Consider the following 17,060-nt stretch of genomic DNA (forward strand, 5'->3'; position numbering starts at 1 on the left):
AAAGGTTCAATATTGAAGACACCTGGTGCCACACTCTAATCAGTTAATTAACTCAAAACACCTGCAAAGCCTTTAAATGTTCTCTCAGTCTAGTTCTGTAGGCTACACAATCATGGGGAAGACTGCTGACTTGACAGTTGTCCAAAAGACCACCATTGACACCTTGCACAAGGAGGGCAAGACACAAAAGGTCATTGCAAAAGAGGCTGGGTGTTCAAAGCTCTGTGTCCAAGCACATTAATAGAGAGGTGAAGGGAAGGAAAAGATGTGGTAGAAAAAAAAGTGTACAAGCAATAACCGCACCCTGGAGAGGATATTAAAAAATGTGGGGGAGATTCACAAAGAGTGGACTGCAGCTGGAGTCAGTGCTTCAAGAACCACTACACACAGACGTATGCAAGACATGGGTTTCAGCTGTCGCACTCCTTGTGTCAAGCCACTCTTGAACAACAGACAGCATCAGAAGCGTCTGGTTTAGAAAAGGACTGGACTGCTGCTGAGTGGTCCACAGTTATGTTCTCTGATGAAAGTACATTTAGCATTTCCTTTGGAAATCAGGGTCCCAGAGTCTGGAGGACGAGAGGAGAGGCACACAATCCATGTTGCTTGTGTAAAGTTTCCACAGTCAGTGATGGTTTGGGGTCCATGTCATCTGCTGGTGTTGGTCCACTGTGTTTTCTGAGATCAAAGGTCAACACAGCCGTATACCAGGAAGTTTTAGAGCACTTCATGCTTCCTGCTGCTGACCAACTTTATGGAGATGAAGATTTCATTTTCCAACAGGACTTGGCACCTGCACACAGTGCCAAAGCTTCCAGCACCTGGTTTAAGGACCATGGTATCCCTGTTCTTAATTGGCCAAAAAACTCGCCTGACCTTAACCCCATAGAAAATCTATGTGGTATTGTAAATAGGAAGATGTGATATGCCAGACCCAAGAATGCAGAAGAGCTGAAGGCCTGGGCTCTCATAACACCTGAGCAGTGCCACAGACTGATCGACTCCATGCCACGCCGCATTGCTGCAGTCATTCAGGCAAAAGGAGCCACAACTAAGTATTGAGTGCTGTACATGCTCATACTTTTCATGTTCATACTTTTCAGTTGGCCGATATTTCTAAAAACGTTTCTTTGTATTGGTCTTAAGGCTCTAATTTTATGAGATACTGAATTTGGGATTTTTCTTAGTTGTCAGTTATAATCATCAAAATATTTGAATTTGAAATATATCAGTCTGTGTGTAATAAATAAATATAATATACAAGTTTCACTTTTTGAATGGAATTAGTGAAAGAAATCAACTTTTTGATGATATTCTAATTATATGACCAGCACCTGCATTTTAAATGTTCTAAATTGCAACTTATTTAAAATTCAAGTGTATTTTAGTTTCATTAATCACATTCACATTCAGTAATACTTTAACCATATTTTAAAGAAAAAGTAATTATGAAATTACATATGAATATGTACTTAAGTCCTACTGAAGTGAGTCAAAACACTCTAAAGTTCAACAGCAAATTGAATGCATTTACATTTACGCATTTAGCAGACACTTTTACCCAAAGTGACTTACAGTGAATTCAGGGTATATATATATATATATATTTTTTTTTTAGTATGTACCAGTATTTAATATAAATTAAAACTACAATAGATTTGCATTTAATTAGAATGAACATTTAATTACGTGTCTGTAAACATCACACACAATTCACACTTCAAGTGTATTATTATTATTATTATTATTATTATTATTATTGTTATAAATAACTTTTTATTAATTATAAAACTAGAGTGATTCATTATAAAAAAGAGTGCTTCTTTTCACAAGGAGAAAAATATGTGCTTGTCATTGAAGAGTGTATATCTTAAAATAATGATTGTGTTCTGTGTTTTAATTATTTTTATTTTATTTTAAAGCACATAATTTAATATGGCATATAAATAATGGTATTTGAGTTTAATGCATAACCAGAGGATACAACTTAAGCATTTTTAAATAATTTTAAATAATAAATACATTTTAACCACAGTCTAAAAATAGAGAAAAAAAATCAAAATTATTACTACTACTACTACTACTGATGCATTTCAATGCAAAATCTTGAAGGCAATGTTGAATTACATGCATCGATGAATCACAGCAGGAACATCAGTTCAGAAATGACATGAATTCATGATGGCAATCTAGTTTTCTATGACATTTGAAACACAATCTTTCGGTAAAGCGATGTAACATGACACCTTCTGAACGAATTTATGGATTTCTTTGTGAATTCACGGATGCATGGCTCCTCTCGTCTCCATAGCAACACATCAACCCGGCGGCCTGCGACGTGAAGGGTCGCACGGATCTAATACTGCGCTTTTGTGTTGCGTGTCTGCGAGGTGAAGAGCAGGGATTGTGTTGCGCCAAGCGTGAGATTCGAGCCTCATCACCTCGCCGTCCGCATTGATCGCAGAAAATAATTTCCCCCATTGACGCTGGGAAAGGCCATTGTGCGGGTTAGCTGTGAAATTGCTTATCTGAACCAATTTGCATGGCTAACCAGAAGGGTTTGTCGTTATAAATGAGAACGAGCATTTGCGTGCCGAACAAAGCCGAGCGTCCGTTAGTTTTGACACAAACTCTTCATCGGGAGGACATCTGAAAGCCTGATCACTAACCTGACCTGGACGTTATTAGCTGTAATGTGCTGTTTTAATCTGTGTTTTACATCCTGACTGAAGTGAAGAAGTGTGAACGGTTACATACTTCAGTCTGGACCATCGCCGGCCGCTGTGTTCTCAACATCTTGACCGTCTGGAAGATGTCCACCACTCCTTCATAGCGCATGCGCTCCAGAACGATGCTGAGCGTGATGAAGACGCCCGTCCTGCCCACGCCAGCACTGCAGATCAATCACAACACAACCTGTCAGCTGGAGCTGCCATACTCCACACCTTAACATGTGAACAAATCTGACTCAATCTAATCAGGATGTGAAGCCGACAATTTATAATATTGTGCTAATTTAATTTGATACAGGACACTGTTTTCCGTGCACTGTTCAATTTTAACGTGCTGGGTTATTTTCTTCCAAGGTTGCAATATTAGTGGAAAGAAAACTAAGTGTTTATTTTATTGCACTTCATTTGTTTGTGCCTTTAGCTTTAAGTTCCAATCCATGTCTTTAAAGAGTTTTTTCTCCACTTCAGCAGCACTTACACACACCAAAACTTAGAGCTTCATTCCTCTCTATATTCTGAGGGGTTTTACTGTGGGGTTCGTTCATATATTTTGTTCGAGTGGATTTATACAAGATTTTATTCCTATAAAAAAAAACAAAAAAAAAAAACACATTGTGAAGATGCATATCTTTAAAGGTTAGGGGTTAGTTTCTCCACTTCAGTTTTATTTACACACACCAGAACTTACAGTTTAATTCTTCTCTATATAATGAAGGTTTTTACTGAGGGGTTCGTTTTTATATCATTCACAAATACATGACTTAATGTATATTTGTTTTCTTCTCATACAGAAAGTATTCTTGTCGCTTTATAACATTACGTTTGATCCACTGATGGCAGATGGACTATTCTGATGATGCCTTTCCTGGACATTGACACTGTCATCCACTTAACAGTGTCTATGGGACAGTCACACGCCTCCTGGTTTTCATCCAAAATATCTTAAACTGTGTACTGAAGACGAACAAAGCTTTTACGGGTTTGGAATGAGATGGGGGTAAGTGATTAATGACAACAATTTAATTTCGGGGTGGAGTATCCCTCCAACTAATATTAACCAAAATGAATAACTGCTGTAGGAATATGTTGCTCATTATTAGTCTTAGCTAATTCACTAACCTGTTACCAATAACTGTTTGATCATGTATTATATCTTAAGTAAAAATGTTGATTGGTTAAGCTTAGTAGATACAGTCAACACTATTTTGTGTAAAAATTTAGATAAAGGGAATCAAATCATGTATTTGTATTCCCGTCAGAACAAACAATCAAATGATGTCACATCCTGTTGGTGTAACACTTTCAAGTAATGTCATTTGAAAAATTATGTGGTAACAGTTAACTGTATGTGTGTGTGTGTGTGATACACTTCTGAGGTGACAAACACAACTTCCTGGGAACAGCTTTCATGCTGAAGTATTTGCTATTGGACAATATTTAGTTCACAGAAATATTCATGAACAGTGGCATCTGCTCGGCTCAGTTTTCCTCACACAGACTCGTGTCTTTCTTACCTACAGTGGACCGATATGGGTCCGTCCTGACCAAACTGCTCTTTTGTTTTATGCACTTGGCCGATGAAGTCGATGAAGCCTTCCCCTGATTTTGGCACACCTTGTTCTGGCCAGTCTGTGAACTGGAACTGCCTGACGGTCCGGGACTGTCCGTCCTGAAAGAGAGCGAGAGAGAGACGGATCAGAAGAAAAGAGCTGCTTACACCAATCCATTACATTCAGCTTTACACGCCAGAGACAGATGCTGCGCTTGTCAAACCCATGACGAGTACATGACGCACCCTGAACGAGTCTGAGAAGCTCAAGAAACAACAATAATCAAGAAACGTCATGTTGGTACTAAACTGATGCCTCAGTGCCAGCAAGATATATTACTGTTCAAAAGTTTGGGGTCAGAAAGATTTCAAAAGTGAAATTTACAACATTTATAATGTTACAAAAAAAATTCCATTTCAGATATATGCTGTTCTGTTGAAATTCCTACTCATCTCTAAATCCTATTCCCAAAATATTGTGTAGTACAACTTTTTTCAACACTGATGATAATCAGAAATGTTTCTCGAGCAGTAAATCATCATATTATTCTGATTTCTGAAGATCATGTGACACTGAAGACTGCAGGAATGATGCTGAAAATACAGCGGAGCATCACAGAAATACATTACACTTTAACAGATTCACACAGAAAACAGCGGTTTAATTATAATATTTCATATAAATATTTCAAATAATATTTTACATTTGTACTGTATTTTTGATCAAGTAAAGGTAGCCTTGGTGAGCAGAATTGACTTAAATATATTTAAAAAGCTATTTAGCATATGGATCTAGCAGAAAGCCAGAAAAGCATCATATATAGTATATGGTGATAGCTGGTATTTAAAGGGTACACCATGGTAAGTTTAATAACGGTCTCAGCTCGGTGGTTTTGGGTGCTTTCTGTTTTGAGCTCCAGCCGCCCACAGCTCAGAAGCGTGTCGTTTCACCTGAGTGTGTGTGTGTGTGTGTGTGTGTGTGTGTGTGAATGAGTGACTCCAGACACTAATTCCTCTGATGTGGGCGGCTGAAAAGCTCCTGACGAGAAGCTCAGAGAGTTTGCATTTCTTTAGTGATTTTGTATATCCCAGATAAGCGACGTGAGAGAGAGAGAGAGAGAGAGAGAGAGAGAGAGAGAGAGATAAAGCAGCAGGAATGTGTGAGTGTTTATCAGAATAAATGCTGTGATGGAATTAGAGTCCTGTGAGCTCTACTCAGACTGAATATGCATTATAACACACAAATCCCAGGTCCAGGGTCTGGAGTCTCACCCGTGCGTCCGTCACTTTAAACTCTCTCAGGATGTACTGCGGCATGTTGTATTCAGCCATTGGATCCACCACAAAGTACTGATATCTGGCTGAACGCTCTGCTGGCCAGTACTGATGGCACTTCTCCTGATGGACACACACACAATACATCAGTCATGTGACTGCCAAAATACAACCAGAATGCATCAGAACAAATACCAGCCCTGGCAGGAGCAGTCGTTAACACTGGGGGTTCAGCAAAGGGAAAACAAATTATAAAATGTGCACCAGATCTATTTGAAAGAAAATCAAGCTGCTGTTTTCTCAACGGTAGCAGATGAGATCATAACATCTGTGGCAATTTATTTAATTTCAGGTAAGGCAAAATCTGGATATTACATTCAGTCACAGCCGGAAAAGTATTAGCAGTAATGGGCAAAATGATCGGATGAATCAAAATTCCATTAACGATACTGGAGACATCGAATTAAACACAAATGAAATCAACAACTGTGGATGATATTGAGAAAGTAAGGTTTACAGAAAGTCCTAAACAGAAAACAAGCTTGAGGTTGAAAAGTAAGGCTGTGACAGCTGTATCTCCACGGTTGCTGATATATCTCATCCAAAATACAAGTTTTCATTTACATAATATATGCGTGTATTGTGTATGCAGTATATAAATATACACACATGCATGTATATATTTAAGAAACATATTTTACATTTATTTATATATATATATATATATATATATATATATATACTGTATATATTGAACAAAATCATAAACGCAACACTTTTGTTTTTGCCCCCATTTCTCATGAGCTGAACTCAAAGGTCTAAGACTTGTTCTATGTACACAAAAAGCCTATTTCTCTCAAATATTGTTCACAAATCTGTCTAAATCTGTGTTAGTGAGCACTTCTCCTTTACTGAGATAATCCATCCACCTCACAGGTGTGTCATATCAAGATGTTGATTAGACAGCATGATTATTGCACAGGTGTGCCTTAGATTGGCCACAATAAATAAGCAGTTTTACTGTATTTGGGGGGTCGAAAACCAGTCAGTATCTGGTGTGACCAACATTTGCCTGACGCAGTGCAACACATCTCCTTCACATAGAGTTGATCAGGTTGTTGATTGTGGCCTGTGGGATGTTGGTCCACTCCTCTTCAGTGGCTGTGTGAAGTTGCTGGTTATCGGCAGGAACTGGAACACGCTGTCGTATACACCGATCCAGAGCATCCCAAACGTGCTCAATAGGTGACATGTCCGGTGAGTATACTGGCCATGCAAGAACTGGGATGTTTTCATCTTCCAGGAATTGTGTACAGATCCTTGCATCATGGAGCTGTGCATTATCATGCTGCAACATGAGGTGATGGTTGTGGATGAATGGCACATCAATGGGCCTCAGCATCTGGTCACGCTTTCTCTGTGCAGTCAAGATGACCTCAATAAAAAGCACCTGTGTTCGCTGTCCATAACATACGCCTGCTCATACCATAATCCCACCGACACCATGAGCCACGCGATCCACAACATTGACATCAACAAACCGCTCACCCACACAATGCCATACACACGGTCTGCCATCTGCCCTGTAGAGTGAAAAAGATTGTTGCAGCAGCTGTCCGGGTTGCTGGTCTCAGACATTCTTGAAGGTGAAGATACTGGATGTGGAGGTCCTGGGCTAAACTGCCAAATTCTCTGAAACACCTTTGGAGACGGCTTATGGCAGAGAAATGAACATTCAAGTCTTGGGCAACAGCTCTGGTGGACATTTTAGATATCTGTTTATACCAAGCAGCAACCTCTCGCTCTCTCTCCTGAAGCCAATAAGGAAGTGACTAAAACTGCAACTCATCGACTGGCCGCTTGAGGCTGGCTGCAGAAGGGAGGCAATCCCATAGACTCCCCATGTTAAAATGCCCAACTTTACAGCAGAAAAAAACATTTACAGCCTGGTTCAAAAACTGAGTTTGGTCTATATAGCTAATTTTGTGAGGGGGGTGAATTTTTGTATAACTCAAAATTCCATTTAAATTATATTAAGCCTTAAAGTTCTGCATAATTAAGGGTGTGGCTACTTGAGTGACAGGTGGATTGCTCTGTTGTTACTGGCGTGCGCTAGGTGGATGTGGTTTTAGCAACCAGTTCTCACCTTTTTGCCCATTTTTGATTATCCAGGAGTGACGTGCGGTGACACGCTGCCAAGATGGCAACGGCCGGCTCTGCCTACTTACCTATGGGTGACGACACTACGTCCATGCTTTCATACAGTCTATGGTATATACACTGATTAAAAAATGGTTGCGTTTTTTAATAATTTCCTTAATTTTAGTAAAACGTGAGGTACTGTTTTTACCTCCCATTATTAAGGCCTAACTAAAACAAGAAACAAATAAATTAAACCTGCCCACTGCTAAATCAGTGAAACTGAAAAGAATGGATAGATTAATAATATGTCTTCACGTTTAAACTCAGGTTCTCTCATTATAATCAACGAAGGGCACACAATGTAAAAAGAACTTCATTAATAAATACATAAATAAATAAATTCCAGCTGCATTTAAATGCTGGTGTGTATCATATTCCTTAAAATATCAGATTGCAAGATTTGCCCGGTGCGACGCGCACCATTTATTCTTATTAGTCTACATATTTTTATCTTCATTACAAATCGTGTTTGGTTTTATTTTGTATAATTGCATGCATATTTTTTATCTACCTACTACACAATTTCATATTAAATCACATGCAATAAATGAATAAATAATGGGCTGTCAAGAACTCACTCTGCCCATCTCTCTGAGTTTGGTCAGCATCACGACGATGGTGGAGTTATGTTCCCACAGCTTCCTCCAGAAGTCTTCTGTGGTTTCGGCTAAAGGACCCTGCGTGGCGATGTAGGCCTTCTGTTGCCTGGCACACAGCGAGAGACACACATTACCTTCACGGTCATAAACACACACAGACAGATGGATCCGGGCTCTTCTGCTCACCTGTATCCGTCGATGAAGCTGGCGTTGATGTAGTCGGAGCCCTCGACTCCTCTGATTGGCTGCAGACAGACGCGCGTGGACTCGTAGGGCATGATGTTAACCAGTCTGTTTTTGAATTTGTTGCAGGGCAGATTGGCACTAATAAACCGTGAGGTGTGAGCTTTTGTGTTCGCTAACCGCTGCAAGAAACATATCGTGAACAGCATTAAAAAAAATAGCAAAAATTTACCTAGACATGTTGATATAGACTTGAAAACAGAAGTAGTAAACTTTGTAGCACGTGCGAATATCTGGACAAATGGATACATAGTACGATGGGCAGAAAAACGGAGACCTTACCAGTCGAAAGTTTTTGAACAGTAAGATTTTTATGCTTTTTAAATAATTATCTTTTGCTCACCAAGCCTGCATTTATTTGATCCAAAATACAACAAAAGAAGTAACACTTTGAAATATTTTTACTATTTAAAATAACTGAATTCTATTTGAATATATTGTAAACTGTAATTTATTTCTGTGATGCTCCGCTGTATTTTCAGCATCATTCCTCCAGTCTTCAGTGTCACATGATCTTCAGAAATCAGAATAATATGATGATTTACTGCTGAAAGCAGTTATTTTAAAAAGTAAAAATATTTCAGAATTTTTTTTTTTTTTTTGCTGTATTTTGGATCATATAAATGCAGGCTTGGTGAGCAGAAGAGACTTCTTTAAAAAAAAGTGTAAAAAAAATCTTACTGTTTAAAGACTAGATAGATAGATGTTTAATGTCTTCAACCGTCTTGAACTTGGTCTTGAAAACAAGGGAGTGAAGCACATGTGGTTTGCTGTGAAACAAGCGAGCGCAGTAATGGTTAGCGCTAGCGTGAGAATAGCACAGGGGTCTCTGAGTTCCTGCAGGAGAAACCACAGGCCCCAAAATTTCTCTGTGGCTGAGCGAAGAGAGCCTGTGGTGGGCCAGAGTCGACTGCTCTGCTCGCCCGGAGCTCATCATGTGGCGTGACATTCGTTTACCTTCTTACTCTTGGTAAATAGATTTCTGTTTGACAAACTGCAGGCCGAGTAAAATACGGTGTGGTCGAATAACTGAACAAAGACGAGCAGCTTCCTGTGGCCAATTCGGCGGTTCTGCTGCAGTCATTCTAGAGCTGCGGCCGGACGTCTGTAAACGTGACATGATCGCGGTGCTTCGAGGCCCCAATCTGTTCAGATAAAGTTTGATCAACAGTTCCCGTAATCAGACAAGTCAGGGGATGGGACACTAGACAGATCCACTCAACTAGATAAGACACTACACCATCTTAACTACCTCTCTTTGCTGGTAGTGATGGGAAGAGCAACTGTTTGTCTGTGAATTGACTGGATTGTAGGGGAAACCAAAGCCTCATCCACATATTAGCCAAGCCAAACCCTGCTTAGCTTCCAAGATCAGATGCATCAATAAACACGAGGTTAAGTAGGGCTAGGGCTCTTCAGGACTCTTCACTAAGTCTCACTAAGTGTGTGCAAATAGTCGAACATTTGAATATTCAATATGCAATTAGTATTTTGACAAATAAAACACTATTTGAATTTTACTATGTGCTGCTTCACTGGCTGTAAATGCAGGAAATGCATGACAAATCCTAAGTGTGCAAACTAAAAGTCTGTTATATCTAAATGCACTAGGTGGTGCTGTGGAGCGTGTTATCAAGTGGATTGTATTTGATCACAGAATGTCGTCATGTGCCAAGACGCACACCTGTTTCACACATTTCCCGTCTGCAGTGCATATGCAGTCCGTGTGTATGTATGTGGTGCTGAATCAGCACGGACTCATACTCATTGTGCTTTCACATAGGACGCGTTTGCAGTCTGCTACTCGGTACTTGAACAATCGCTGCACTGCTGTAGACGCAACGCTCCTGGAACGCACTGACGGACCTCAACCGCGTGAACGCTGGAATACGTTTAACATGGGTGCGTAAAAAAAATACGAAACGCATACGCACTGCAGACGGAGTATGTGTGAAACAGGCGTAAGGTTGTTTGCACCTTGTGCAATGTGGAATTCGTTTACAGCTTTCTCAAGCAGTTTGTGATGCATTTTGGAAACAGCAGATGAGCCCCTGGTCTAATGCACCACCTGTCTTGAGAAACCCGTTCTCAAAGACTTAAAGTTACTTTTAGTCATTATTTTATTTGGGTAGCACACATATTCTGAATATATATATATATATATATATATGTTAAATCATGTCATGTATCATGCATCAGCAAGGTGGTTTCTTTGGTTTTGGAATTACGGTGACAAACAGAGGTCAACAAACCCAACTCCCACTAACATCCATCTTACCTTAAACTCCAGCTCCATGCCGGTGACGTTCTCTCCGGACTCGATCTGCGTGAGTTTCTGGATGTAGGCGTATAGGTTCCTGGCGGGAACCTCGGTGGTGCCGCAGGTGACGGCCTCCTGGAGCGCGTCGTGAATGAAGACATACTGGTCCTCAGTCTGGACCATATAGTTCCTCTGAGTGCGCATGAGCGTCACGTGACCGTAGATGTCCACCGTCTTCTCGTGTTTGATTCGCTCCAGCATGGCGTCAATGACGATGAAGCAGCCGGTCCGACCCACGCCGGCACTGTCACACAACAGGACAAATGTTTGACGATGTTAGAGCTGATGTGTAGGGATGCTCCGAAGTAAAAATACTTGACCAAAGCCGAAAACAAAAACAAATTTAAACCCTTGGATGAAGGCCGAATACCAACAAATACTTACTAATCGATTAAGGCTATTCGATCATCATGCAGTAACCAGCCACAACCCCTTCCTCTTCTCATCAGAGACGTCTGCTGTCTGTGATTCTAATGATTTTTGCGTTTATCTCAGATACATTTATATTCTTCGATACTGTGAAATGTTTGCTCCATTATAAATAGTGTGCTCCTCTGACTCAGTGCTGGTTGATATTTGATCGTGTCACATCACTGTTCAGTACAGTTCATTTGGTCTTTAAATTTAATTTAATTTGCTGAACAGTCGTACATCCCTACTGTTTTGTGTACAGATACATTTTCATTGTTTACATTCAACATTCATTACACATTCAAAGTGCTAAAACAATGTGACATGGCTGACAGTAAGTGATGCGTCACATGTCTGTGGAACAGCCAAACAGTATTTAATGGCAGAGATTCTGGAGTGGATGATGCCGTTCTTGATCAGCGTACACCTGTGCTCGCTATCAGAGCAAAACAACCCCTCCATTTAGCCTCTCACCCTCTCTAACCTCCATCTACAGACTCGAAAAGCCTCCATCTACTTTCCACTTTCCATCACTTTGAAGAGGCCAAAGCTTTGCTAACTTCCTGAAGCGCAGCCACTGACGTCAACCACAGGCACTTCTCCATGAAACACCTGAGATCAGAGCCCTTCATTAAGACCAGAGCTCCACAAATGCTCACATTAGTGCTCTTCCTAAATGAAGACGTGAGTGAGAGAGAATCCTTAATGAACGACACACTTGAGCCAATCAACACCAGCTCTACCGCACACACAGGAGTTTGACAAACACACCTTTAAAGTTTACAAAACCCATTTAAGGAGCACCTGACACGAAGACTTCTCATAAAGTCAGCAAAATTATTCCACCACTTTATTTGGGCTCTTTAAGGCCAAAAGTTTCTAGTGAGTCTGAAGTCTTGATAAACTGGTTCAGGTGTGTTTCATTAGTGAACTCTGCGGGACAGTGGTCCTCGAGGAATAGCCCTGTTCTAAAGCAACCTCACATGTTTCATTCACAGAGGAGACAATCCCAGAATGCACTGCAGCAAGCATTAATCCATCCACTCACATTTACATCCAATTAACCAGAGCTGTAAGTTGTGGAAACTGAAGTTTCATCAAAATACTAGCCAAGACAAGCCTTGTTTAGTTTCCAAGATCAATATAGTTCAACAAACAAAAATTATCTGTGTTGTTCATTGCTCATCAATTAATTGTAATTTTAAAATTGTTATTTCCAAACCAGGGAAGTCTTGGAAATGAATAAAATCTTAGATCTCCATCTCACAGAAAAACTGCACGTCATTAAACACCTGAGCAAGTTGTCACGTTTTTATTGGGGAAAGATGTCACATATGCTTGAATTACAGTGTATTAATTATCATTTATAATTGCTAAAACAATGGTTTGGTATGAATTTTGTACATAACCATTCACTCTATTTGTTCTTTTTATAATTGTTTAATTGTTTCAAGATGGCATGTTGTCATTGGACAATATTCTTGCGGGTACAATAATGTGAAAATGTTTGTAGTATAAAAAAAAAGGCTACAGCACTTTCATGAAATAACAGTATTGGTGTAGTGATGCAACTAACGTAACTACATTTTCAGTAGCGTGACAGTAGCTCAGCTACTTTTATTACAGTGTAGCTTTTCCAGTAGCTAACTACTTTTTACAGAAAGTAGCGAACAAAAGCTCCATTCTGTTTTACGTTCTGACGAGTCACGATTACTAACAATATCTCTAATGTTTTCAACTACTTGTAGATCATGAGAAAAACCCATTCTAAACAGTGACACGGGGCAGTGTAGTCGCCTGTCCATGACGTTAGTTACCCTTTGATATCGCCTTTACTGACATAGAAACCACATGAGAACAGTGTCGTGGACAAATGCGGATGTAGTGTCTTGCTTCAAGCAGTTCCTTATTTACTTCTTCTTGCATGCTTTATGGTGGATTGTGTTACTTATTTATGGAACATAATTACCCTTTACCGTCTGCCGCTGGTTCTGTCGACAAGGACAGCTCCCATAAACATAAGCGTATGGGCCAACCAAACGACCAAGAAGAAATTGTGACAAGAGGAGAGAAAGAGCGATGATCAATATCGGTGTTGCATTTTCTAGATGGACGCGTCTGAATCATAGTCTGATCGTGTCTTTGCATTGACTTTGTATGTAATCTCGGGCAAATTGTTGAACTCGCGTTTGTTATGTATGCCCAATTATTGTGAATGTACACAAGTGTATATATTTGTTGAACAAGTGGTAATTGTTTTCATATCGTCTGATTGATGGCCGTCAGTGGTTAGGTAGAAGACAACAAATCCCATCATTCCATGCTCCTAATTAGTGTCATCAAACCACGCAATTTTTATTGTTTTGGTAGTGCGCCCTCTTGTGGCAGGTCCTACAACCTGTACCTTTAATGCACATGCAGAAGGTGAATAATTGCCTTTTTAAACTAATTAATCTTCCTGCTTTATTGCACTCTAGATCAAATGTCTATTTTACATCATAAACCATCATAATCCATAAACCATCATAATCTCTGTCCCCCACTCTTTTGTAAGGAACACTAATCGAACAGAAAATAAAACCGCGATATAGCAGTGTGCTTATGCTTCAGCAAATAATGATTCCACTCAAAGCGCAGTGTGACGTGCGCAGCTAATGACTGACGTCTCCATTCACAGTCAGTAAATACCTCATGAGCTCTGAGCTTAACCTGCTTGTGTTAATGACTGCTCCGTATCCAGTTTAATTTGCAAATATTTTGTTCTTCCATTGATGTTACGTTTGTAGCAATTTTGCACTTCGACAGTCAGTTTGAGATATAATAAATATATAAATATTATTTTGTGTATCGGATAGTTTACAAAAATTAAATGATTGGGACACTTTATGTCGCTGAATTGGCTTGAATTCAACCCCCCCTTTGAAATCATGATCGCATTACAGTATGTTGTTTTAAACCCCAAATATTTTACTTATAACATCATTATAATTATTCATTAACAATAATTAAGTTATTTGTAATGTTAATACTTAAATTATAAAAAATTGAAAGTAGTTTCTAGCTACATTTTCAGAAGGGTGGCTTGAATGTTGCTTAACTATTTTAATTTATGAATAGCTTGTAGCTGATCAAGCTACAGTTTCAGAGTTGCTTCCCCAACATTGTGAAATAAACCAGCCCTGAAATATCCACAGCTACTAGCAAGGCGTTCTTAGCTTTATGCAAAATCACTGTCTTTGTTTGGACTCTTGGGTAAAATATGATGAGGACGTGTTTTTGACAAGTTCATACGTCTGAATTTCCTGCCACTCAGAAACCCCCTGTCTGTCTGTCTGTCCAGTGACCTCCATGACATTCAATCATGTGCTTGGATGGACTTTCTCTTTTGTTGCGATAACGGCTGACTGCATACGCTTCAGTGGTGACCCGCAGGTTACAGGTGACAGCGATAAACGCCCACTTTACAGCCTCACACACACACACACACTGTCAGCATCGATCACATGATGTCTGGCAGATTTCAGAGAAAGCATTAAGCACATATAATCTGAATGTTTAGTCTGCAGCAGGCGAATCGTTTGCAGCGCAGTTAATTACCCACGAGCGCAGGAGGAGGAGCTTTTGTTTGGCTGACAAACAGCACATATATAATCTCCCGCCTCATGCGATCCTGTCGGCTTAAAACTTTCTCTGCTCCAGTCGAAGGATGCCTCAACTTTCTGACACCGCCGCGGAATGAAAGAAAGGTTTTTTAATGGTCAGGCGGCCGGCGTTTTGGTGTGGATTAAAGTCTCGCTGTCGAGACATTATCTGATGTGAGCCGAAAGGAATTCAAAGTCTCCGTCCCAATGAATGATATTAATTCCAGCATTCAGCACACACGCCGGCCAGAGAAAATAGGGGAAATAAGGATTTTTCAATTTCAAGCGCTCCGCTGGGAGCTCTAATTAACTGCCGTATGTGTTATTTTAAGGGTTTACTAATCCTTGTTTTCTATCTGGCAGTTTTCCGATGGAAGCTTGTGCATGCCTCTCTGTGCCTGATGTTTTTGTGCTGCTTTCGCTTAGAGGGGAATTCAACAGATGGTTTCATATCTGGGTTTTCCATAAATGCCAGAGTGCCTCATGTTCTGCCATGCACCAAAATCAGTTTGTTTGTTTTTTTCGTACAGAGACGCACAGTCGAGTCTCATGAAAACAGTGTGATTCAAAATTGAGAACTAGCATTGGTTTGACCAATCCATCTTTTTTTTTTCTATTTTTTTTTTTTTTTAGTGATCTACTTATTATATGAGAGTAATTCTTTAATATGGTTTCTAATGATAAATGAAAGCACACAACACATTATTACATCACATTTGCTCAGCAAGAGACATATAACATGCATTCTTAAATCAGAAACAAGTCATATTTTAAACTTAACAGCAGACAAAAAGATGGATCTGAATTTGGAAAATGCACCACAGTTCAAAAGTTTGGGATCAATGTGAATTTGTGATTTTTCTGAAATAATTCTCTTCTGCTCACAAAGGCTGCATTTATCTGATCAAAATACAGTAAAAACAATAATATTGTGAAATATTACTACCATTGTTTTCTATGTGAATCTCTGTTAAAGTTTAATTTATTTCTGTGATGTGCAGCTGTATTTTCACACGTAATTTGCACATTACATTTTGCAATCTCACGACTATTTTCTCTGTGTTATTAACAGTAAGTCAGACCTGCAGTGCACCACCATGGGTCCGGCGTCCGGCGGGTTGCAGGACTTGACCCTGCGCAGGAAGGCCAGGAACGGTGTGGGATGCTCCGGGACGCCGTGATCCGGCCACGCCGTGAACTGGAACTGCCGCACCTCTCGCTTCTCGCTGGAGCCGTTCTGAACGCAACAGAGACAGAAATAATCATCATTCACTTTCACAGAACAAGATGCTTTCTGGAGCTCGGCAGCGGTGTGTGGCCGAGTGAATGTGGATTTGCTGTACCTTGTAGAGTGCAAGCGTCCGGACGCAGTATGTGGCCAGCTCCACCGTGTCCAGCAGCGTGACCTGAATGAGTCCGTACGTCTCCGTCCCTCTGTTGGGCCAGTACTGGTCACACTTCACCTGAATCACACACAAACACACGGATAAAGCCAGAGAAGGAGCGCTGCCTTTCCCATTTCCTGCTGACAACACCGCAGCGAGTGACAGACGCTATAATTACTATCTCCAGCGCTCTGTCGCAATCACATCACAGCCGGCCGTCATTAGCATTAATAGATGTGGGCTGCACTGCTGCTGGTCTGTCAGGAGCAAACCAACAAAAGAGACGCTGAACATGAAGGAAAAACCACACGCATCTCGTGCTGGACTGCAAACAATTCTGCTAATAACATAAGGACGCTGAATATCTGATTAAATGCAGGAGTGGAGACGCTTCAGAGCCAGAGTTCCTGCGTTAGTGTGCGTCTGTAAGTCTTTACAGCAAGCGTCAGTCGATCGATTCATGCAAAGGACGACACATAAATGCAGGACAAATCAAGGCATGAATATACATTCTGCAGCTCATAATGGCAGCTGAAGACAACACGAGGAGAAGGATTCTGAGAAACACACACATCAATGGTGCAAATAAGGAAAGGATGGAAATGAAATTGTGGGTGAATTCTGTTATAATTGAGGATGACATGGATTTTGATATTAATTAGACCAATAATCAGTTCGACAAAAGCTCTTAAACCTGTTTGGA

General features: G+C 40.2%; 1 protein-coding gene across 34 annotated transcripts in view; it reads right to left on the minus strand.

Annotated features, from left to right (window-relative positions):
- LOC132127777 (receptor-type tyrosine-protein phosphatase delta-like) overlaps positions 1 to 17,060 on the minus strand; it is a 394,068-nt gene that overhangs the window by 3,568 nt on the left and 373,440 nt on the right. For all 34 annotated transcript variants that reach the window (XM_059540138.1, XM_059540149.1, XM_059540057.1 and 31 more), the window contains 8 exons: positions 16,316 to 16,435; positions 16,055 to 16,209; positions 10,879 to 11,164; positions 8,544 to 8,722; positions 8,337 to 8,463; positions 5,554 to 5,679; positions 4,247 to 4,401; positions 2,758 to 2,893 (listed from right to left, as the gene is read on the minus strand). In XM_059540138.1, coding sequence (XP_059396121.1) covers positions 2,758 to 2,893; positions 4,247 to 4,401; positions 5,554 to 5,679; positions 8,337 to 8,463; positions 8,544 to 8,722; positions 10,879 to 11,164; positions 16,055 to 16,209; positions 16,316 to 16,435 — 1,284 coding nt within the window. The remainder of the gene's footprint in view (positions 1 to 2,757; positions 2,894 to 4,246; positions 4,402 to 5,553; positions 5,680 to 8,336; positions 8,464 to 8,543; positions 8,723 to 10,878; positions 11,165 to 16,054; positions 16,210 to 16,315; positions 16,436 to 17,060) is intronic.

This window comes from Carassius carassius, chromosome 3, assembly GCF_963082965.1.
Source record: "Carassius carassius chromosome 3, fCarCar2.1, whole genome shotgun sequence".
In the NCBI taxonomy this organism is placed as follows: Eukaryota; Metazoa; Chordata; class Actinopteri; order Cypriniformes; family Cyprinidae; genus Carassius; species Carassius carassius.